A 23407-nucleotide genomic window follows, 5' to 3' on the forward strand; every position below is an offset into this window, starting at 1 on the left:
TAAACGTTGGCTTCCCGCCGCGGACTTATACTAAGTGGTGTGTCATTTAACCTTAAACCCGACACGACTCGGGCGACTGAACGCACAACAAACATGTAAATCTTTTACAAGTTTAACTTTGATTAATTATTCCCAAGTTATAAAATGTTTTGTGCCTAGTGCATTTAAAACCAAATTTTTCAAATGTTTTCAAAATGAGTCAGTTAAATTGTATTTACCAGTGCAAACTGACGTATTTTCCCCAAAAAGATTAAGTGCAGGTGCTATACGCAATAGGCTGGTTTCTCCTTAGCATCATAGAGTCTCGCAAGCTTTGGGATGCATTTATCTGTTGAACAATTTCCTTCTTTTATTTTCGATCCGCCTGTGGATCTATTTCGACTAAATTGTGATACTTGATATTACACTTAATGGTTGAAATAAATCTATTTTCATTTGCTTCCGCTGTGCATTATAATTTGTGTTGTTTGACAAATGATGATATCAACTACGTCACAATACTCCCCCACCGGGCCCACCGGTGACACGTGGAAATTAGGGGTGTGACACTATACGGGACCTAAACCACACCTATAGGCCTATAAGGGACCTATACTACATCTATAGGCTTATACGAGTGTTGTATGGTATAGGTCTCCTATAGGTCTTGTATATAAGAGGTCAATATACGAGGACATATACGAGGCCTATACAGGACCTATACTACACCTATAGGCCTGTACGGGACATATGCTACGCTATACGATACGATACGATATCACACTTATAGGCTTATACGAGGTCAATACGTGACATATACTACGCTATACGATACGATATCACACTTATAGGCTTATACGATGTCAATATGTGTCATATACTGTATAGTATAAGTCTCGTATAGGTTCCATGTAGGCGTTGTATATGCCTATAGGCCTATACGGGACCTAAACCACGCCTATAGGCCTATAAGGGACCTATACTACATCTATAGGCTTATACGAGTGTTGTATGGTCTCCTATAGTATCGTATCGTAGCGTGTTGCATTATATGGTATAGTGTATAACAACCGTATAGGCCTATAGGTGTGGTTTAGGTCTCGTATAGGCCTATAGGGATATACAAGACCTACAGGGAACCTATACAAGACTTATACCATACAACACCCGTATAACCCTATAGATGTTGTATTTAATAATAATTAACCTTATGATATTTAAACGTTTATAGCATTTCGAACCGCACTAAACATGGTATAATAATTTAATTTAAACGATACAATATAATATATTCGAATCGTTTATACGTTTTCCAAAACAATTTAACGGTATATAATATCATTGGTATAACATTGACGGTTATATATTTTAAGCGATTTAACGTTGGAACCGGGTGAGAATTCATACCACAAATACATCAAAATAGCAAAAAAAAAAAAATCTGATGGGTTATATACGCTGAGTATAGCTCTATACGCAGCGTATATAAACCCTTGTTTTATATGCAATGATTGCTGATAAAGCTCTGAAAACCATGGTTTATATACGCTGAGTATAGCTCTATACGCAGCGTATAGAGGTAACCCTATACGCTGCGTATAGACCTATACGCAGCGTAGGTAAACCCTAAGTGTGTAGATAGCCAACCAAGGTGTGCAGATAGTTTGCCCCTTTAAATAAGTTCTTTTTTTGTCTCTATGGTTTCTTCATTTTAACCGGTTGAGGTCCAAAGGCAAAACTGAACATGTGATTTGGTTCGGTATGGTTTTCAGGTTGAATCGGTTTCATACCACATATCGAACACACCTACATCATCAATTATTTGTGAAGGGTATGTTACCTCTGCGTGATCCTTTGATAAAGCAAGCATACGCCCTTCAGTTCCATCGTCAATTGGTCATCACCATTTGGTTGTAATAAAATTAGGAATAATGGATTTTAATAATATCAACTATTAGTTGTTGGCCGTCGACGGTAATCTTGTGAGGAAACCCGACCAAATGGAGACCAACCAAGTAACGCCTCCCGAATTCGATCATTAGATCTGAATCATTACGATATACAGATACACTTGGTTTTTTTACAAAGGAAATGGATATAACATTAGAATTGAAGGCGTACCTCCCACTTCCACTTCCTCTTAGATTCGGCTGTGATGCGTTTATCCCATGTAACTCACCAAACTCCCAGCCTTCACAGTATCAGAATAATTTATCAAATTAAAAGAAAACATTAAAGTCAAAATTCATATAACGAAAAGACTAGAGCATAAAAATATCAATTAAAGGGCCCCTTCATTCTTACAAGAAGTTTCTCGGCCTTCAATTTTGTCTGTCGACCCTTGATAAGTTCTTAAGCACGCTCTTAGAGTCTTACCCTTCATTTGTGATAAAAAAGGAAGTTGCATATCATTTGAACATTTCCTTTTGGTTTTACTTCCCATTCCACAGTTATTATTTTTACGAAACACTCGGGTAATGTTGTTCAGGACACATGGTACTTTTCATCGCATGACCCATAAGATCAAACTGGAAACCATCAATTTGTAAGACAACCATGTAGTTGGTAATTAGAACCTTGAAAAAAACAATATATGAATACCAGATTACTAGTTTTCTTAGTATGATGGCGAAACTTATTTTATTCCATAATACAAGGGCCAAAAATATAACTTTGCGGTGCAAAAGGGGTTATCTTGGTAATTTTACATTAAAACTTGCTACCCAATTTAAGAGACCATCAACTAGCAATTGATCAACCATAAAATGCTCACTAGCAATGTTATTTACAAATGTACTGTTCTCAATGAAGCCATTTGCATACCTTTTTAAGTAATAACCTACTTATAAAGAATTCAATATAGAAAACTAAAAGTTGCATATGAATGTGTGTGTGGTTCAACGATTTTACGTTTTGTTATACGCTTTGTTCTAAATTTTGCGAGTTAACATGGCGCAACGTACGTGTGTTGTTCAGTGTATTTATATCGTCTATTTTTTTCCCGTTTAATAAGTTCGTCACAACGCGCGAGTCCTAAATCGACTTAGTTATTATTTTCTACGTTTTATATGTCGGTCTAATTTCTCCACGTTAAGACGCCACAACTTCAATGTTGGTGGTCGTTGGCTATAGTGTGGCATTGGTGCTATGTGTCATCGTTTTACGCTCCCGCCGCAACGCAGGGGCTTAATACGATAGGTTATTTGTATGGATACAAGTCATGTAACGTAGTATTTATGATACCATTAATTGTATTGGGCTTATTTGGTGAATTACTTATTTGTATAAGATAGTTATAGAGACTTAACCGACAAAAACATCTTAAACACATTGTAAATGTAAATCTGATCAACAGCATGTCAATCTCGTTGACCGCGGTGCTACGATCGCGAGTCAATTTATAGTTTTAATTAAAAGTGATTTCGGTGGTGTCTGTTGACTAGCCGAACCCGTCATTTACTTTTCTTTCATATATACATTACCTACATATACATTTTCAAGTTGAGGGAATAATGTCAGGCAGCTTGCCTGGCACTTCCCTATTGGACCAACCCATTTTAATTTAATTTTACTCCCAGCTTAAAATTACGGTTCCGTCCTTTGTTTAAAATTACGTTTTTTCCCCTAATTCAAAATAAAAATATATTTTCACCCTGGCTCAAAAATTATGCTTTTGCCCTCAGTTCAAAAAACCATTTCTAATTCTGCTCCCAGTTTAAATTTACGGTTTCGCCCTCCATCTAAAATTATGCTTTTGCCCCCCGTTCAAAATAAAAATATGTTTTTGCCCCTAACTCAAAATTACGATTTTGCCCACAGCTCAAAATTACTTTTTTGCCCACAGTTCAAAATAAAATTATGTTTTTCCTCATAGGTCAAAATTATGATTTTGCCCTCAGTTTAAAATTATGATTTCACCCTAGCTCAAAATTTACGCTTTTGCCCTCAGTTCAAAAACCCATTTCTAATTCTACTCCCAATTTAAATTTACGGTTTCGCCCTCCATCTAAAATTATGCTTTTGGCCCCGTTCAAAATAAAAATATGTTTTTGCCACTAGCACAAAATTACGATTTTGCCCCCGGCTCAAAATTACGTTTTCGCCCACAGTTCAAAATAAAATTATGTTTTTTCTCATAGGTCAAAATTATGATTTTGCCCTCAGTTTAAAATAATGATTTCGCCCCAAGTTCAAAATATTTTTACGATTCTGCCCTCTGTTCAAAATTATGATTTTGCTCCCATTTCAAAAATTATGATTTCTCCCCTAGTTAAAAATTATGATCTTGCCATCGTTTTACTTTTTTTTTTCTTTGCAAAACTATAGTACTATTTTATTTTGCTTGGTTGACTAAATGTAACTTTTATTGTGTCAAGCAGTTGTCTAACACTCGCTCATTAGTCCTGGCAAATTAGTATTTTACCCTCAGCTCAAAATTACAGACATGTTATTGTTTTAATTTTTTTAGCAAAATTATGGTAGTGTTTTCGTTTAATTGGTTATCTCGATTTATTTTTTTAGATTGTTTTATAAGTAGTATGTACAAGTAACCTAAATACATGCATACATGTTATGAAACTAAGAAATATTTGATTTAACGCCCTGCAATGCGGGCGGGCATAGGTGTAATTTTTATTCGTCCAAGCATGCCTGGTAAATGCTCATTCGTCCAAGCATGCCTGGTAAATGCTCATTCGTCCAAGCATAGGTGTAATTTTTATTCGTCTAAACATGCCTAGTATTTTTAGTAAAAGTATGGTAGTGTTTTTGTTTTAATTGGTTGACTCGATGTATTTTTTTTGAGATCATGTTATGAGTAGTATTTACAAGTAATCGAAACACAAACATACATATTATGAGAAAGAAATATTTGGCTTATTGCCCCGCAACGAGGGCGGGGCAAAAACTAGTTTTGACACAAAAAGAAGTTTCTAGGTTCACGGTCCACCCCCACATGTCAACATAATTGAGTGGTCTACTTTTCTTTCATTTCATATATATAAAGCTAAATCAAAGAGAACGCCCCTGCTGTTGATTACGAATAATGCAAGCAGAATAAACGTGTAACAAAGCATTATATAATAATATATTTTTTTAAATTGCATTATCAATGGAATTCTGATTTACCAACGTCTACAAATACCAAGCTCTCACTTATTTTATTTCACACCATATCAATCAAAACATATCATATCATGAAGCCAACAATCCTCTCTTATGTTGCCTTCCTTCTCGTCCTCATCTTCGCTACACAATCAATCCCCCCTACCACTGGCGCTGACAATTTCGTATATGATGTTAAAGGGAATAAGGTGTCGAATGATGCTCCCTACTCCATTGGTCCAGTGATCTGGGCTAAGGGTGGCGGAATCAAGTTAACCGACACAAAGAACACTAAGAAAATGTGCCCATTATATGTGGTGCAGGACCCCGCCGAGGTTAACAAAGGTGACCAGTTTACATTTACCCTCATCGGCAAACAAAAGTATCTCCTAACGTCACGCATTCTTAGTATTGGCTCGTGTAACATGTCAACATATTGGCAAATCAACGATCCTGAAGCAAAGGCACCTTCTAATTTGGTTACGACTGGCGGATACTTTGACACAGCCGCTACATGTTTTCAGGTTGTGGATTATCCTAAGCCAACAAGTCCGAAAATGCATAGCTACATGCTTCAATATTGTCCATGGATGTGCGGTGCAGGTCCTCGCAGTTGCTTTAACATAAGCAGTTACGAAGATAAAGGTGTTAGGTATCTTGCTTCCAGTGGTACTCCTTTTGAGTTTGTGTTTCAAAAGGCTAAGTAACTCTTGTTCTTATGGAGATTCATGATCAGGAGTGTAAAATAAAGAATATGTGTGAATGCATATGGGTTTAACTTCCGATAAAATTAATCATATTGAGACAATAAAATTAAGGGAATGGTTATCTACACATTCCCTCCAATTTATCTACACATCACCTGACCTATACTCTCCTCATAAGGCTATACGCCTGAAATTGAGCCCACCCATACATGGCTTATAGGGCTATGCACCTGAGCTCACTCAGACTCACCTACTTAATGCCAATTTGGCTGTCAGAGCTAATAAATACTCAATGATTTCCCAATGATTGTGCTGTTTTAGATGGAACAAGTTTGGTGGGTTTAATACTTGAAAATGAGGAAAGTTGTGAAATATTATTATAAAAAAAACTTTTATAAAATGTTGTTACAAAAATGTGTATATATCAAGTTTTTATTGAATAAATATTATTATAAAAAACTGCTTAGATTTTTTTTTTTTTATAAAAATAAGGTTATAAAAATGTGTATGTATCAAGTTTTTTATTTATTATCATTATAAAATATCATCGTTTTTAATAAAAAATGTGTATATATTTTTTATTTATTAAGTACTATTATAAAAAAAAACTTCATAGATCTTTTAATAAAATGTTGTTATAAAAATGTGTATATATTTTAAAATGTCAAGTTTTTATTTATTAAGCATTATTATAAAATACCATCATTTTTAATAAAAAATGTGTATATGATTTTTATTTATTAAGTATTATTATAAAAAACTTCATATTTTTTATAAAATGTTGTTATAAAAATTTGTTATATATTATAAAATGTCAAATTTCTTAACTTTTAAGTATTATTATATTATGTCTATAATTGTGTTTCACTTTTCATTTATTAACTATAACGCAACACGAAACGTAATTCAAAATGTAACAGAAAATCGATTTTTTATAACACAAAACATGGCACTTTCATACAAAATGCAATGACTAAACACTAAATCGCTAATTGTTACATATTCTTAAATTCTTGTACACGAAACCGATGGATCTAACGCCCACTAGTCGAAACAACAAAAGGGACCTATACACGACTGTCTTGAAATTGGAGGTTCCAACGGCCTTTCCGTCCACCAACTACCACATCAAGAGGACACCGACTGACGTCAGTTGGAGCAGTGGGTGCCGGAACTGAATACATTAACGACTGTCCACTCTGGTGCGGGCCCTCTTGAAATTTGGTGTCATGGTATCCTAGGTTCTGACAGGCTTTCCGTCCGTCGGTGGATACCGCATGACCACAAAGCCCGTCGGTGGATACCTCATGACCACAATAATTTGTCAAGTGACACCAAGATTGTCTTAACATGACACCCATGATTTTTTTTTATGTAGAATATATATAGTTATATCAAGTCAGAGTTACACGTAAGATTTTTCGACACAAACACCCTTGTAATAATGTTAAGACAAATTGGCACAATTTAAAAAAAAATACGCTAATTTTTGTTTAAACATAGAGAAGTCTAACTCACCATTGACTGATTTTCCCCGGACAAGTTCTTGACATATATAAAAAATCAAATATTTTTATCGTTTCACATATTAATTAGCTTCTATTAACATTGCATATTTAAAGTTAACAATGGTTCAAAAACCCAATGTGTCTTCGATGATGATTAAATATTCTGACATATAAGCATTCTCATCACATTCATCATCCCCTCCCTCATCTTTAAAGTTAAAAAACATCTACTAAAAAGTTACTCTATTTTGTCTACTATTTCTCTACCCCAACTCTAAATTATAAAAAGGATGATATTTGTAAATGAGATAAAGATAAAAATGATGGATGGGATATAAAAGGTCTAGAAAAAACAAGAAATTGTAGTGTTTGTCATACTCACAAGTAGATCTCCAATTATACTAGTTGTAGAATGGTTTTATGAGTGCGTAAAAGTTGTTTAAAGGAAATGTACGTGTCCAACACGAGGTCTTAACCAACTCTTAACTTTGATATTGTCGAATATAATAGTTTTAAGTAATTTACACTTATTTAATATGTATTCATATTTATTCTACTATATATTATATAACAAAAACATATCCAATTTTACTACATATATTCTATCTGTTTTTACCTAAAGACTGTACAAAATTGTACGAAATGTGTTTATCAGGCTATAGGGTATGATCATGATCCTCATGACCACCATGACCCTTCATGTCAGTGCCATATCACCAACCTCTAATTCACAATCCAAAACCACTACCCTAAGGGTGTGGTCATGACCCAAACCACTATCCCCTTATTTATTTTAATTTATCTTTGTCTTAAGAGAAAGGAAATGATTATTTGAAAAATGGATCGAGGACCATGGTTGTCATAGTTTAATCCATGCAAACTATGGTGGATTAGGGAAATGGGTGGTATAGCCTTCCATTCATGTTCCTACGTGACGAATCATGTCCCAACCATGACCCCTACACCCTTTAGCCTCATGCATACAATGGATGTACAGAAGATGTGGATATTGGTGACTCGATCTCAAGGATAAAGAAAAGATAAGGTGTTCTTTTGAACTAGATCTTGTGAAATCTAGAGAGGTCCCATACCATTAGTGATATTCCGAAGACAAGCTCATGCCATACGGGAAAAAATAGATAAAAAAATGATTATTCCCTGGACAAGCTCATGCCATACGAAAAAAATAAATAAATAAAAAAAATGATTAGTGACTGTGTGGGATCCTCATTCCAATAGAATCCGTATTTTCTATTATAAAATAAATAATGTGTCACAAATGTGTAGAAACATATTTATTCTTTTACTAATATTTATGTTTAATATTATTTATTTTTATTTCATGTATCACGAATTTGTCAACAAATTTGTCACCAAACTTGTAAACTATTTCATAAACATAAATTTTATTAAGTTAACAACAACAATAATTATATTTTTTGGATTTTTCCGGCAAATTTGTGACGCAAACATGAATTAGTCAGTGTTTTTTTTTACTTTCAGTCACTTTAGCATCGACAAGTTGTCACAAAGTTTAGGTTTTTGGTAGGAAATGCGTCGCAAATGTGCTAGAGTTTGTGAAAAAAAGAACTTGTGTAGGAAAATTTTGTAGTAAATTGTTCACTTTTCTAGTAGTGATTCCAATCGTAGTTTCATATCATTTGGATGTGGATACATGCCCCATGTTTTGTCATAAAACTAAGTTCTTTTTGTCCTATGGTTTGTTCATTTAACCAGTTGAGTCTTATCGCCAACACTGAAAATGTATTTGGTTAGGTATGGTTTTCAGTTTGAATCTGTTCCAAATCGCATATGGAACATACCTACATCATCATCTGTGAAGGGTATTTTGCATGAATGTGATCGTTTGATAAAGCAAGCATACGCAATGTATTAATTAGCATTAGTACCATGGTCATGACCATTTTGTTGTAAAAAATTACCGTTGAACAAAGTTACCATCTTTTGGCAGAAATTAACGATACATTAGTAATACTTGCAAAGCTAATCCTGTGAGGAAACCCTGTTGAAGAAGATGACCACATGGAGACCCACTAAGTTCTGCCTCCGAAATTCACTTCGATCACTAAAGCTGAACAAAATACACTACTCATTACCGATTACTAATTTTCTTATTATGATGCCTAAAATTTACTTTATTCGATAATACATGGGCCTAAAAAACAATTTTACCGTATAGTTGACTACCCAATTTTAAGAGATCATCAACTAGTGTAGGTCCCTCGGAGGATGAGGTCAAACCTTAACCTTGTTATGTGAAACACACTAGCAAGTGCGGAATCCAAGCTAGAGTGCAAACCGAGATGAAACACGCACAAACACAAGACACACAATATTCACCGATTAACACCACTTGTATTAATACGTATGAAAGGTTCGGTTACAAGCTCAATGTTTACAAATCTGTTTTGTAAACTCTCCAACAGTGTGTGTGTGTTCTTGACAGAATACTCTCTCTATCTCTCGTGTCTGCCTTAGTGTCTGAGTGTCTTCTTTTAAATGAACACACTACATGGGTATATATACCCGTCACAGATTGTCTGGTCGAAGGATCAGATAGATTGATCGAAGGATCATCTATCGATCTTAAACCTGTCGAAGGATCTAAATATATCTCGAAGGATGATCTATCGAGGTCCATCATCATCCATCGAAGGCTCATCTTTCGAGCTCATCGAAGGATCTAAGCTATCCTTCGATGAGGCATCCTTCGACACAGACATGTTACATTCATGTACTAACTGTTTGGCCAAGTCAAACCAGGAGGATGGTTGACTTGGTCAAACTTACAAGACTAACAAAGGACATCGTTTTATATCGACAAGATACAGACAAAGTACAGACACAAGTGCACCAACAAACTCCCCCTTGGCTGTAGCTTTGTCTCGATCTTCGTGTCTTCAAGTCTTTGACGTCCTTTCTTCAATGTCGGAGGATCTTCAAAGTCTTCACGTCTTGAAAGCAGAAAGTGTATCAACAAACTACCCGTATCATGTAGGAAGTGTGTTGACAAACTCCCCCTTAACATAAGCTCCCCCTTGAGTTATGCTCGTGAATGACTTGATCTTCAATGCTTAAGATCCTTGTGGTGTTGATGTTGGTCAGCGGCAACTCGATCATCTTCATCTTTTGAGTGCCTTCACGTCGTGTCTTCATTCCAAGGCTTGTCATTGACCATGTTCTCCTTGCCTTTAGATCTGCACATGCAAGAAATCTAAACGCGTAATGAGAACAACTGCTTGGAATATCGTTAGCATAAACAAATGACACACGTATGACCATTGTTTCAATCAAACACCGTCCGACAGTTTGAAAGTTTAATAAAATTTGTCAGTTTTAGATTTAACTTTCAAAAACTTGCAAATTTCGACCGTTTATGAAGATTTAGTCAATTCGGTTTTCGTTCAGGTTTCAGGTAACGAAGACTCGAGCTCCAACATCGTACGATCGAAAATAAAGTAGAAATAAAATCTTTTTGGCTTTTAGAAAGTTTATATTAAAACATACCTAAAATCTTTTTGGTATTTTTAATATTTGAAATGTAAAGACTGAAAGCAGTAAATAAATAAATATATACAGACATTCTTTTTGCGAGTTTCGAGGGTAAGAGAATCATATCAGTGTACGGTCATGCCAAAGCACTCTTGTTGTTCAGTTAGTTAACATTAGGATAAGCATCCTATAACAATTTTCGGTATTGTTGTCCACTTAAGCTCAACTTATCAGATGTAATCATGGCGAGGGGATACGTTAAGGTATGATTTATACTTACCGACCGGTGTTCATCCACATCACGACACATTCCCGTATCAAGGTATGCACGAGGGTTCATCTTACCGGTGAGTATACCGATTATCATCTGTTTGACCGTATATGATGTGAGATTCTCACTTATTTTGATTTGAAAACAAGCCCTATGTGATATAATCACTTATTGATGAGGAACTTGATTTTCAGATGCATGAGGGCACAGGAGCAAGTCCGTGAACAGGTCAGTACTTTCGTACAGCAGAGAGACGAACTTGACTCCCGGATAAATGTGATATTTTATCACTTATTTGTTTGGACATGTGATTGTTTATCACTTATTGAGGTCGTATGCAATATGTACACGTATGTATAGTATCATGGAAGATCTAGACTTGCGTCCCCGTTATTTTTCGGTAAAAGATACAACCATGATACCCAGATGATAAGCAGCATAAAGACCGGATATCTCAGAACCTCGGCAATCTATCAAACGAAATTTCGGTACTAAGACCATATGCCAATGAATGGTTCCCACCTGGTCTTCAGTCGGTTAAGATTTATATCACCCTGCACACTTTAAAATGATTGTGAGCCTACCGATACATCTTATATAGAGCTGCTTATCGTTTTTCATTTAAGGTTTAAAGAGGTTTGGATAGACCACTGATGTACTATCATTTTCTCTTTTGCTCGCCAGGAAACTCATTTTTGCTTTTCTATTGTTTTTGTGTTTTAGAAATTTTTTGATGTTTTTGGATTTTCAGATTTTTGGATTTACTCCCCCTAAAATCAATAAACTAAGATAAAATTTAAAAACACAGAGTTATTTACAAAAATGATTTTCCGATGTTGGTTTACTCTTGCTTGACCTTAATGCCGCTTACCAATAATAAAAAGTCAAATCTTGATTTGTCAAATGCTTTGGTAAAAAGGTCGGCACGTTGGTCATCGGTGTGGACCTTAACAACATCGATTAGCCTTTTCTCAAAGCAATCACGTATGAAGTGATATTTGATTTCGATGTGTTTGGTCTTTGAGTGCTGCACAAGATTTCTAGTGATCTGTAAGGCAGCAGAATTATCAACGTAAATAGGAGTAGTTAGGAATTCAAAACCGTAGTCGCGTAATTGTTGTTGGATCCAAAGAACTTGGGAGCAACAACTTGAGGCAGCAATGTATTCAGCTTCGCATGTTGATGTAGCGACGCACGTCTGCTTCTTGCACTGCCATGTGACTAGGCGATTTCCTAAAAACTGACATCCAGCCGTTGTGGATTTGCCGTCGATTTTGCATCCGCCAAAATCAGAATCACTGAAAGCAACCAATTCAAAGTTATTATCCCTAGGGTACCATAGACCGGTGTCAGGGTAACCCTTCAAATAACGAAAAATCCTTTTGACAGCTGCAAGATGTGAGGCCTTCGGGTTGACTTGATATCTGGCAAGCAGGCACGTTGGATACATTATGTCTGGCCTTGATGCTGTGAGGTACATAAGAGATCCGATCATTGCGCGGTAGTATGAGGGACTAACAGCTTCACCCTTCAAGTCTGGAGTAATTCCGTGATTTTGTGGCAGTGGGGTACCAATGGGCGTTGCATCAGACATCTGGAACCGGCTCAAGATGTCACCAACATATTTAGTCTGATGGATGAATATCCCAGACTCAGTTTGTTGTACTTGTAGGCCCAAAAAGAAAGTCATTTCCCCCATAGCACTCATCTCGAACTTATCCTGCATTATGCGCTCGAAATTCCTACACAAGACATCATTAGTAGAACCAAAAATAATATCATCAACATATACCTGTACCAGAAGAAGATCTCCATCTTGTTCTTTGATGAAAAGAGTACAGTCGATAAGACCTCTTCGAAAACCGTTCTCCAGCAGATAGTTAGATAAGGTTGCATACCAAGCTCGCGGTGCTTGATGAAGACCATAGAGAGCTTTGTTGAGCAACCAAACCCGATCGGGATGGATAGGATCTTCAAAACCTGGGGGCTGTTCGACGTACACCTCTTCTTCAACCACACCATGTAAGAATGAACTTTTGACGTCCATCTGGTAAACCTTGAATCCTTTGAATGAGGCATAAGCCAGAAAGATCCGAATTGCTTCCAGACGTGCAACAGGTGCATAGACTTCGTTGTAGTCGATTCCTTCTATCTGACGAAAACCTTGAACGACTAAACGTGCTTTGTTCCGGATAACAACTCCGCGGTCATCCTTTTTGCATTTGAAAACCCAACGGGTACCAATCTTCTTGTAACCAGCAGGTTTCTCTACGAGTTTCCAGACACCAAGCTTCTGGAACTGTTGCAGCTCTTCCTGCATTGCTTCAACCCAAGAGTTATCTTTCATGGCTTCTTTCCAAGTTCTTGGCTCTTCCTGTGAGACATAACACGCGAAAGACCAATCGTTTTGTTGCCCGGATTCTCGAATAGCTGCATACATGCCTGCATTGTTGTTGTTTCGCAACATGTTTCTTGTTTGAATGCCACTTTGCACATTTCCAATGATGTTTTGTTGAGGATGGGTATTATGAATCCTTGTTTCTGGATTATCTGGAACTGGAATATTTATACCCAGGTTGTTGAGATTGAGATCAACAACTAAATCAATGCCCGGAATTGACGAAGAGGATGATGCAGTTGCTTCAGCTGTTCTATGGGTATCCACTGGAGGAGTACCCTCTGAAGTACCATGTACTGCTGTTGTTGGAGCTTCTTGATCTGCATCTAGAAATTCATCATCCTCTGAAGATTCGTTCAATTCGGTTGCATCGTGAAAATCCTCATTGTCGAGAGTATTATTGTTCACCGAAGATGGTTCTTGATTGATAAGAATTGGACGAACCACCGGTGAAACTGTTGCATTGTCACTCTCGAAAAACATCCTTGCCGCAGCACTTTCTTCAACGGCTTCAACATTGATCGAATTGAAAAAGTCATCGTACTCAAACATCCAAGGCTGACCAGGACATTTGACTGGCAGAGTGTGCCTTTGTACTCTGACCTCAGACCATTCCTCGACCCTTTTAGTCTCTAGATTCCAGACTCGTAAGTTAGGGGTGGCATACCCAAGAAAGTATCCGTCTATTGCTTTTGCCCCAAACTTTCCATTAGGATCGATGATTGTACATGGAGCTCCAAACGGTTCAAGATAAGACAAATCTGGTTTCCGTTTTTGAAGAAGCTCAAAGCAGGTCTTATTGTGCCTTTTGACTGTAAGGACTCGGTTCAATGTGTAACATGCAGAGGCCACAGCTTCAGTCCAGAATGGAATGGGCAACTGCGACTCTACCAACATTGTCCTAGCAGTCTCGATCAATGTGCGGTTCTTACGTTCAGCGACGCCATTCTGTTGAGGAGTATAAGCTGCACTAAACTCATGAAGAATACCCTTTGAAGCGCAAAACTCCGCCATGGCATGATTTTTAAATTCAGTACCATTGTCGCTACGTATCCGCCTAACCTTCAACTTATACAAATTCTCAATCTGAATGATCAAGTTTTTGATAATGCCAAAGGTTTCACTCTTGTGTGCCATGAACGCCACCCAAGAAAATCTTGAATAATCATCAGTAATCACGAGGCAGTATTGATCATTTCGAATACTCTTGTGCTTGACAGGACCGAACAAATCCATGTGCAAACGTTCAAGAGGAACTGCCACCGTGTTGATCTTCTTTGTAGGGTGTCGTTTCTTCGTTTGTTTTCCTTTCTGGCATGAAACACAGACGTCTTGAAGATGGAAGTTTTTAAGAGGAACACCATTCACCAATTCATTTGAAACCAAATGATTCATTTTGCGTAAGTGAATGTGACCCATTCGTCTATGCCAAGAGATAGAGTCTTTTTCTGTGGCTTTGGAAACGAAACAAGTTGCTTGTGCGGACGTAGTAATAGCTTGGCTCATATCAAGGACGTACAAATCATTTATCCTTGGAGCTGACAAGAGAATCCACTCTTTTGGAATTTTGAAACCGGGTTTCAGCACATAACATCCATTAGCATCAAAGTGTACTGAGAATTGCTGGTCACAAATTTGAGAAACACTAAGAAGATTGTGATCAAGTTGTTGCACAAAGTCGATCTTGTCAAAGCTGACAATCCCGTTGGATATCATTCCTTCACCCGTAATATATCCACCCTTATCTCCAGCAAAAGCAACATAACCTCCTCTAATAGATTTGATGTCGTAGAGAAGCTTCATGTCGCCTGTCATGTGCCTGGATGCCCCACTATCAACAATCCAATGACTACTGATAGTTCCTCCTGGAACACCCTGCACATGAACTTAATTGATTAGTTGGAGATGGGGACCCAAGCCATTGTGGTCTTGGGTCTTCCATTTTCATCAATAACAATAACTTCTTGTCTTTGATGATTGGTAAATTGTGATGGTCCCCCTGATTCAGTAACCGTTTTTGGTTTCCAGGTCTGTTTTGTTTTACCAGTGTTGTTCTTTAAAATTTTAACTTCATGGTTGTCTGAAGTTTTTGGATTATCTGGTTTGACAGAAACAGATGTTTTGTTAACCACATCGGTTTTAATCGCCTTTTCAATTTTCTTGACCTGTTGGCGTCTCTGTTTCATTTCCCTTTCTTTTACAAGTCGGGGATCTTGTTTTGCAGAAACAGATCGCTTACGGTCATTTTCGTCATAGGGAACATCAACTTTTCCTTTTTGTTTATGAAGATATGGACAATTTCGAATTATATGTCCAATTGTTCCACACTCAAAACATGATCTTCGTTTAACAAACCCCGAAGTATCATGTGATCGTCTTGCCGATGATGATGAACTTTGTGATCCCGAGGTACTAGGTTTTGAACTACTTGGTTCATTTCTTTTCTGTACATTTGCTTTCTTAACAAAATCTAAGTTAGATTTGTTTTCAAACGTTTCAATTTTGTCCGTTCCCGTCGATTTCACAAAGTTTACATTTTTGTTCTTCTTTTGATTCGGCTTCTTTTGTGCTTGAGCCGGTGATTTTCCTTTTGGCTTGGTGTAATTTTGCTGTTTCTGCACTGTTGGTAATTTCTTGTTGCCATATTGTTTTCGAATTTCGTCCTTTGGAATAGGAGGACACTGTGTAACTGTAACACGTGGTCCTGTCTTTCCTAAAAACTTACTTGTCGAATTTTCAAAGACTTTACTGATTAAGGATTGATTAACATTCTTAATAGGAAAATCTTTATCTGAATAAATTTTATCATCACCAACAAGAGTGTACAGCAAATTCACACTCTCCGACTCTTTTTCAGAAGAGGACTCGATTGCAACAGTCTTAGCGGGTTTTGCAGAAGGCTCACATAAAATGTGATTCTTGAGAGGTATGTCCTCATTTTTGACTACCGCATCAGACTTTGCTTGGACAGCATCATCAGATTCATCATCAGAAGAATCAGCATCCTCAGTAATGACTGGAGAATCCTGATTCAGTTCAGTAGAAGACACACATGTATCTGCTAATACATCTGAATCTGATGATACTTCTTTCTTGTATCCGAGCCCTGTAGCAAACTCCTTTACATCTAGAGGAACAGATGGTTCAAAGAACACTCTATCCTCCTCGTCAGGCATTGCATCATAATTGTGTCTCACTGGTGGTGGACATTTCTTATAACCTATGCATGTGACATCCTGTTTCTCTTTCTGAACGTCAATGATGTGATCCAACACATAGCTAGATTTCAAATAACTGTCTAGCTTAAGTTGAATCGCCTCACTTTCGGTTTTCACACAAGCTATCTCTTTTTGCATGGTCTCAAGGCGAGATATATACAAATTAATGTCAGTTTGTTTTCTGGAAACCATTTTAGTTAACTCGGTTTTATCTTTCTTTAACTTTTCAATTACCAACTTAAATTCCTTTTCATGGTTTTCGTAAAACATGTTGGCTTCAGTGCATTTGGAAAGATCCACAGTCAACTTCTGGTTGTGGATGAATGTCACATCATACTTTTCTTGCAAAGCCTCGTGTTTGCTTTGCAAGTCACACCACTTATCATTCAAAGAAACATGTTTGTCTTGCAAGTCAAACAAACTAGCTTGTAAAGCATCATGTTTGCCTTGCAACTCAGACATGTTTGCCTCTAAATCAGCATATTTAACATGCAAACTATCACAATTATCACATTTAATAGCAGTGGGTTCATCGACACATACCTGACTTGATGAACTGTCGACATTAGCCATAAAGGCTGAATGGATAGAAGACGAAGAATAAGCAGCTTGATCCACCAAGATAGATCTTCTTTGAGTTCTTGCTGCAGCTTCCTCCAAAAGCTCATCAATATCTGCATCGACTGACGCATTTGATGTCTCACCCACATGATCATCGCCTGAACTTGAGGATTCTTCATCTGAACTCCTGCTATAACCCGAAGAGTCTTCATCCTCAGAAGATTCACCACCATTGGCGGAAGATTCTCCACCACTGGTGTGAACTAGATCCTTAACCACTTCAGCAAAACATGCTGTTCCATCCGGAGCATCACCACTCAACTGGATTGACCAGTCACAACCTTCATCCACTTGAACCACAAGTGCCCGGTTGGCATTTGATGTTCCAGCTTGGCTCTGGTTGTTGACAGGCACTAATATACGCTCATTGTTTCTGTTCTGGTTCTGCTGGTTGCCTTGGTTTCTGAAGGGGTTCTGGTTCCCGTGCTGTGCTGGCTTTGTACATTCCCTTTTAAAGTGACCCCGTTCACCACAGTTGAAGCACTTTACTGCCTGTTTATCGAACCCATACTTGGTGTCTTTCTTGCTTTCCAAGCTGGTTCTGCCAGTACTTTCCATGAAATCCTTTGCCCTTCTCACAGCACTAGCAAAGGCCCACTTGATATCCATCAAGTCCATCTCTTCCTTATCAATCTGCCGATAGTCTTCTTGTGTCAGATTAATGTTGCCAATCTGACCTTCCACTAACCCACAGTACGCGCTCACTACAGTGTTAAGCAGCTCCATGTGTTCCCTTGCTACTTCTACACTGACCTTAGAGAGGCTTGAAGTGTCGAGCTGTACTGTATTTGGTTTTGATTGCTGACCAGTGACGTGATGTCGTGGGTCACGCAAATTTAATCCCTAAACAACTGTAGTTAGCGGTAGTAGGGTATCGAACTCAGGGAGTATGTGGAAAATGTGTTGATTGTATAGCTTTGTATTTAAACTAAAATTAAACTAAATTGCAGCAAATTAAAATTCAAGATTGTGGATTGTTGTTTTAGAAAACTAAATTAAGAACTAAATCAAATCAAAGTTGGTTTTAAACAATAAGGAGAGAACAATGATCACCCTAGGTTTCAGTTTCTTTAAACAGTTGTGTGCAATTTCACTAGAAAGAGTTACATAGACATAACTCGTGTATATGTGATTGAAGTGATAAAAGGGAACAAAGTACTCGGATTAAATAACGCAAGGTTGTTTCCCGATGACCTGTTAACCAATAACCAACCCTAACCCTTCCCGTGATATCTCAGTTGCCAACAGCACCAAGAACGTACGATCGAGACTAGAAATTGTAATACGGATTAACACACTACAAACAATCAAACATACACCATGACATTCAAGCAACGCAAAATATCATTCTAGAAATGCAGAAATTAAACACACAAAAGTCTTAGAAACATTCACCTAGGATGATCACCGAAGAGTTTAGCCGGACATGGCTCGGTGAATCATCATCAACATCAATCTAATGTTCATACAAATTAAAAACACAAACCGAATGTTTGGAAATGTTCACAAAGCAAGCTAGTGCTCCAAAATCGCCCCCAAAGTGTCTATGAACTGTCAATGATGAGAATAATCCCAAAGGACACACCAAAACCGAGTATATTGTGGCAGTTACATTTTTCACGTTCAGGCTCCACCGTAAATTACGGCTCCACCGTAATTTACGGTGGACATCAAATGGTTACGGTGAATCAAGCCTGTGTTACGGTGCAGGAATCAACAAAAATTAGGTCTACCGTAAATTACGGTAGAACCGTAATTTACGGTACTCAGCAATCTTGACTCCTATGTTTTGTCTTGTGTTCTTCTCTCGACCCGTTTTCCACCAAAGCATCCATAAGCTGCCTTTTATCCATCTCTTATCTCCTAATTCGCACCTGAAACATAAGCATCGTAGTTATCTAATTCAAGATAATTACGCGGTTAAATGGAGGATTATTTCATATCTTAACATGCTTAAGGGTTGTCCCAAGGACCACCCGTCACATCCCCACACTTAACCGTTGCTTGTCCCAAGCAACTCATCAACATAGTTTCAACACAAGTGATCAAATCAACCCAAACAAAACATTCAATTTCTTTACCAACCCCTTTTTAATGCCCAAGCAATACACCCCTCACAAATTCTCTCCTCTCGGCTACAAGTGGAAACTAGCAAAGATAAGCTAGACACACACTAGGCAAACGGGTGGTTGCGCAATCATAGGCTTGTACCTGAATCAACTATCCTCCTATAACGGGTCAAACATGAATGCAAATCAAAGGGGCTTAAAGGTTGTAACGTGGCTAGGTGTATGGGTAAGAAATGGAATATATATGAGTAGCAAAAATTCGACCCGGTCTTTTTATTACAAACATCAAAAACCAACTAACAAATACGCATTACTATATACAAGACAAAGAAACCTTCTCTCTTTTTTTTTTTTTTTTTTTTTTTTTTTTTTTTTTCTTTTTCGTTGCTTTTCCTTTTTTTTTTTTTTTTTTTCAAAGCATCATACAATAACACACTAACCAAACTACTTCAAACTCACAAAACTACTAATTCTATCACTAATACTACAAGACCGGGTCAAATTTGGGTGAATTTTCAAGTAAGTAGCTAGGGGAAGCAAACGATAAGCTTTTAAGGCACAAAATGGGCAACTAAATGACCAAACCCCCGCCCTTCTCACTACCATGCTCATATGTATAACTTATGAGGTCCAACCCCCCAAATCCCACACTCACTCACACCAACGACGAGGCTACCTAATGCCCTTATCCTTTCTACATTCATGTCTAACTAAGGATTCAAATCGCATTCAAGCACAAGTTCTAACGCACCCCCACCCGTAGCCACTCTCATCAAAGATTATTTATATACACGTGTGGCTACAACTCTTACCAAGAATGAAAAGGGTAATAAGGGTTGCCGGTGTATTGACTTGGGAATAAATTAGGGCGACAAGATTTCACATTGTTTTGCTCGGCTTAAAATTTTTCAAAAATCTTCAAAAAATTCCCCCCATCCCCACACTTGGGATACATTGACCCCAATGTATGGCTTTGGGAGGTTTTGATCACTACTTCAATCAACATCCGCAAAAAGCTTTTATCTCAAACCCCAAATTTCTTTTTGTATTTTTTTATTTTATATTTTTTTTTATGTTTTTCATTTTAAACACAACACCACCAACCAACCAAACCCAATAATCAATCATATGATCAATCACCACCCATCCTCCCACCATAATCAACATAAACCAACAAATATATACAAACTATACAAGAGAGAGAATACCACCTGATCAATAATAACGCGGTCCTGGGGGCCCAAAGATGGACGACATCATATCGTTCCATTCTCCAAACCCGAACGAGCCGCTACTGCTTCCCTCTTGTTGTTGTTGTCCCTCTTGCTGTCGTGGATCGAGCCACTGGGAATGGTGGAGCTGTGGGGTCGCATACGAAACGCTGCCATCATATGGTGGCAATGAGGCATAATCCACATGTTGTGGATCCTCAACCACCGGCCTCCCAGCATGCCAGTCCGCATGCATCCGCCTCATCTGATCATCGTGATATCGGTTATTCATTTCCACCTCCTGCGAATATGCGTGGGTCCGGTGCCATGATTCATTGCGGTCGAAGCTATGTTTAAGCGCCCGCTCAATACTAGCGCTATTCCGCGTGCCTTGATCAAATAACGACCTCTCCGGACCCGACCAAGTATCAAAGATGGCCGCCGGCGGGCGTTGGCTCTCGATCACCTCCTGCATTGAACCACTATAAGCCCACCCCGGTTCATATGGTTGCTGCGCATAGTCGTAAAATGTGCCACCATGACCACCATGAAAAGCCCCAAAACCAACATTTGCACCACCCGGTGGCTCGTCTGCGTAATCATCATCCCCACTTGGAATTAACTCTTCATCGCTTTCAGGTTCATCCGGTTCTCCCGGTAACAACTCCCTTGCACCTAATTTCAACGCCCTCCACCGTTGACCCTCCGATTTCAGCTTGTGATAACGTTCAGACGAAGTGTATGTCCAAACGTTTCCCAACCTATCCAAAGTAAAAGGCAAGTGCCTTTTCGTTAAACCGCGGTCTTCAGATGTGAGTGCCTTCTGCTGTTTCATTAAGCCCGTTATGATGCGACAGTACGGAACAATGTCTCTCCCGTATTTGTTCCGGCATATCCACAAATGGTGCATAATCAGGTAGCGTATTGGAAACCGTGGGGACCCGTGCATCAATGAATACAGAACAGGTATCTCTGGAAACCTCACCTGTTCTTTATCCCCTCTTCTTGGGATGACGTTAAGCAAACAGATCGTATGCAATAACTTGGCTTCGATCTTCAGATTTTTTCGGTATAACACGCCACCATACCTACCGGGCAAAAACAAATCCGCCAACATACTGTTCCATGTCACGTGCTTCTCGGGTTTGAGCAATAAATCATCAAGCGTGGGAATCATGTACTCCCTAGTTGGAAGGCTATCATATTTTCCCAACTTCTTCAACGTATCGAATGACATTTCAACTGGTACCCCATGTACCATCCCAACCAACTTCATTTGTGATGGCCTGTGGAAGTTGTGACATTTAAGCGTTGCCATCCACTCCTGAATCTCAGTCAAAAACAAATTGCTCTTATCCTTATCCCAACACTTGAGTGCTCCTTCCCAACCCAAAGCACGTAACTTGTCATACACCCCGAACTGGCCCAACTGAGGCTCATCAACCTCTCTTTCACAGATGAATGCGGCTGCTTTATTCTTTAACTTGTTCATGCAGTCGTTATACAGGGTTGGTTGCCAGATTTCGGGTTGATCATCCAACGACCCCGAATTCCACACCGGTTTAGCACTTGGGTCTAACTGCATCTCTTCTTCTTCCTCGCTTTCGCTTTCACTAACCCTACCCAGATATTGCCTCTTCTTCGATGGCTGCTCCTTCTCCTTGCCCTTGCCTCTTGATGAGGATGAACTTGACCCCGGCTTTTCCTTTGTCTTTGCCATTTCCTACACACATGAAGAAACAACAAAACAACACAAAAATTAACATTCTCTTCACAAATCATCCCCACACTTGCTTGTTGCCATGGCTGTATATGTTAGTGAACCCAAAGTGTATCAAAGATTTTTCAAAAATTGGGCATGGTGCCTCTACAATGTAGAACATCCCAAAAGTTCACTACTTTAACCATAATTCCTACATCTACAACCATCAACCATGTTCAATAACAATTCCTTACTCATATCCTAGCAACAAGCAAGTGGGCAAGAACATATAACCTAAATCACCTTGTTTTTCACAATGCATCTCCATAATATAGTAAAATAAGTGTTCATACCTTGTTTCAAGATGAGAGGATGCTTGTGAACTAAAAATCCCAAAACCCCCAAATTATCTCAAACTAGGGTTTCAAACTTCGACCCCAAAACCGCGTTTTCTCTGGAATTCCTCCTCACAATCACGAAGCTTGAGAAAAATTAGTCGATTTAGACCAAAACCTCACTTGATTTGGGTGAGTATTGAAGATTTGATGAAAGAAAGAAGGTGGAAGAATAAGAAGGATGTGGGTTCTTGGAGAAGAAGAAGTTGGTGGAAAGGTGAAGAGAAAATGGGTGGATAGGGTTAATGCACGTGAATATGCTTGTTTGTTTGCGGTTTTATTATTATTTTTTTTTATGTATGAACGGAAACGAACCGACGGAGACCATTTTATCGCGTACCGTAATTTACGGTCCCACCGTAAATTACGGTGAGACCTGGATGTCAAATATGCACCGTAATTCAGGTTGTTTCCACCGTAAACCCCAACCATCTTATTCACCACCGTAAATTACGGCATTACCGTAATTTACGGTAATCGCTGGACTAGAATTCTTACCGTAACACAGGGGGGTCACACCATAAAAATCCAAAATTTTTTAACAACCACCGTAAATTACGGCTCCACCGTAATTTATGGTGGACGCTGGGCATCCACATTTTGCTAAAACTTTGAAGTTTATGTGACCAATTTTTTAGATTTTTAAAATTTTTCGATTTTTTTCTTTTTTTTTTAATTATTTCAAAAACTTGGAAAAAATCACCCTACCCCC

The 23407-nt window shown here is 38.2% G+C and overlaps 2 protein-coding genes across 2 annotated transcripts; one reads left to right on the top strand and one right to left on the bottom strand.

Annotated features, from left to right (window-relative positions):
* Nucleotides 1-5174: 5174 nt before the first annotated feature.
* On the top strand, nt 5175-5789 carry LOC118486593 (trypsin inhibitor DE-3-like). The gene has a single exon (XM_035983140.1). It carries the CDS (start codon nt 5175-5177, stop codon nt 5787-5789), a length of 615 nt encoding a protein of 204 aa, XP_035839033.1.
* Nucleotides 5790-20427: 14638 nt separating this feature from the next.
* LOC118486748 lies at nt 20428-22687 on the bottom strand. Its single transcript, XM_035983447.1, has 2 exons — nt 22654-22687; nt 20428-22321 (listed from the first exon to the last, which is right to left on the bottom strand). Exon 2 carries the CDS (start codon nt 22316-22318, stop codon nt 20603-20605), a length of 1716 nt encoding a protein of 571 aa, XP_035839340.1. The 5' UTR covers nt 22319-22321; nt 22654-22687; the 3' UTR covers nt 20428-20602.
* Between the last annotated feature and the right edge of the window lie 720 nt (nt 22688-23407).

The sequence above is a fragment of the Helianthus annuus genome, chromosome 14, assembly GCF_002127325.2.
Source record: "Helianthus annuus cultivar XRQ/B chromosome 14, HanXRQr2.0-SUNRISE, whole genome shotgun sequence".
Lineage (NCBI taxonomy): Eukaryota > Viridiplantae > Streptophyta > Magnoliopsida > Asterales > Asteraceae > Helianthus > Helianthus annuus.

Excerpts from the sequence above, each read along its gene's own strand:
- LOC118486593 (XM_035983140.1), top strand. The coding sequence starts at position 5,175 with ATGAAGCCAACAATCCTCTCTTATGTTGCCTTCCTTCTCGTCCTCATC.
- LOC118486748 (XM_035983447.1), bottom strand. The coding sequence starts at position 22,318 with ATGGCAAAGACAAAGGAAAAGCCGGGGTCAAGTTCATCCTCATCAAGA.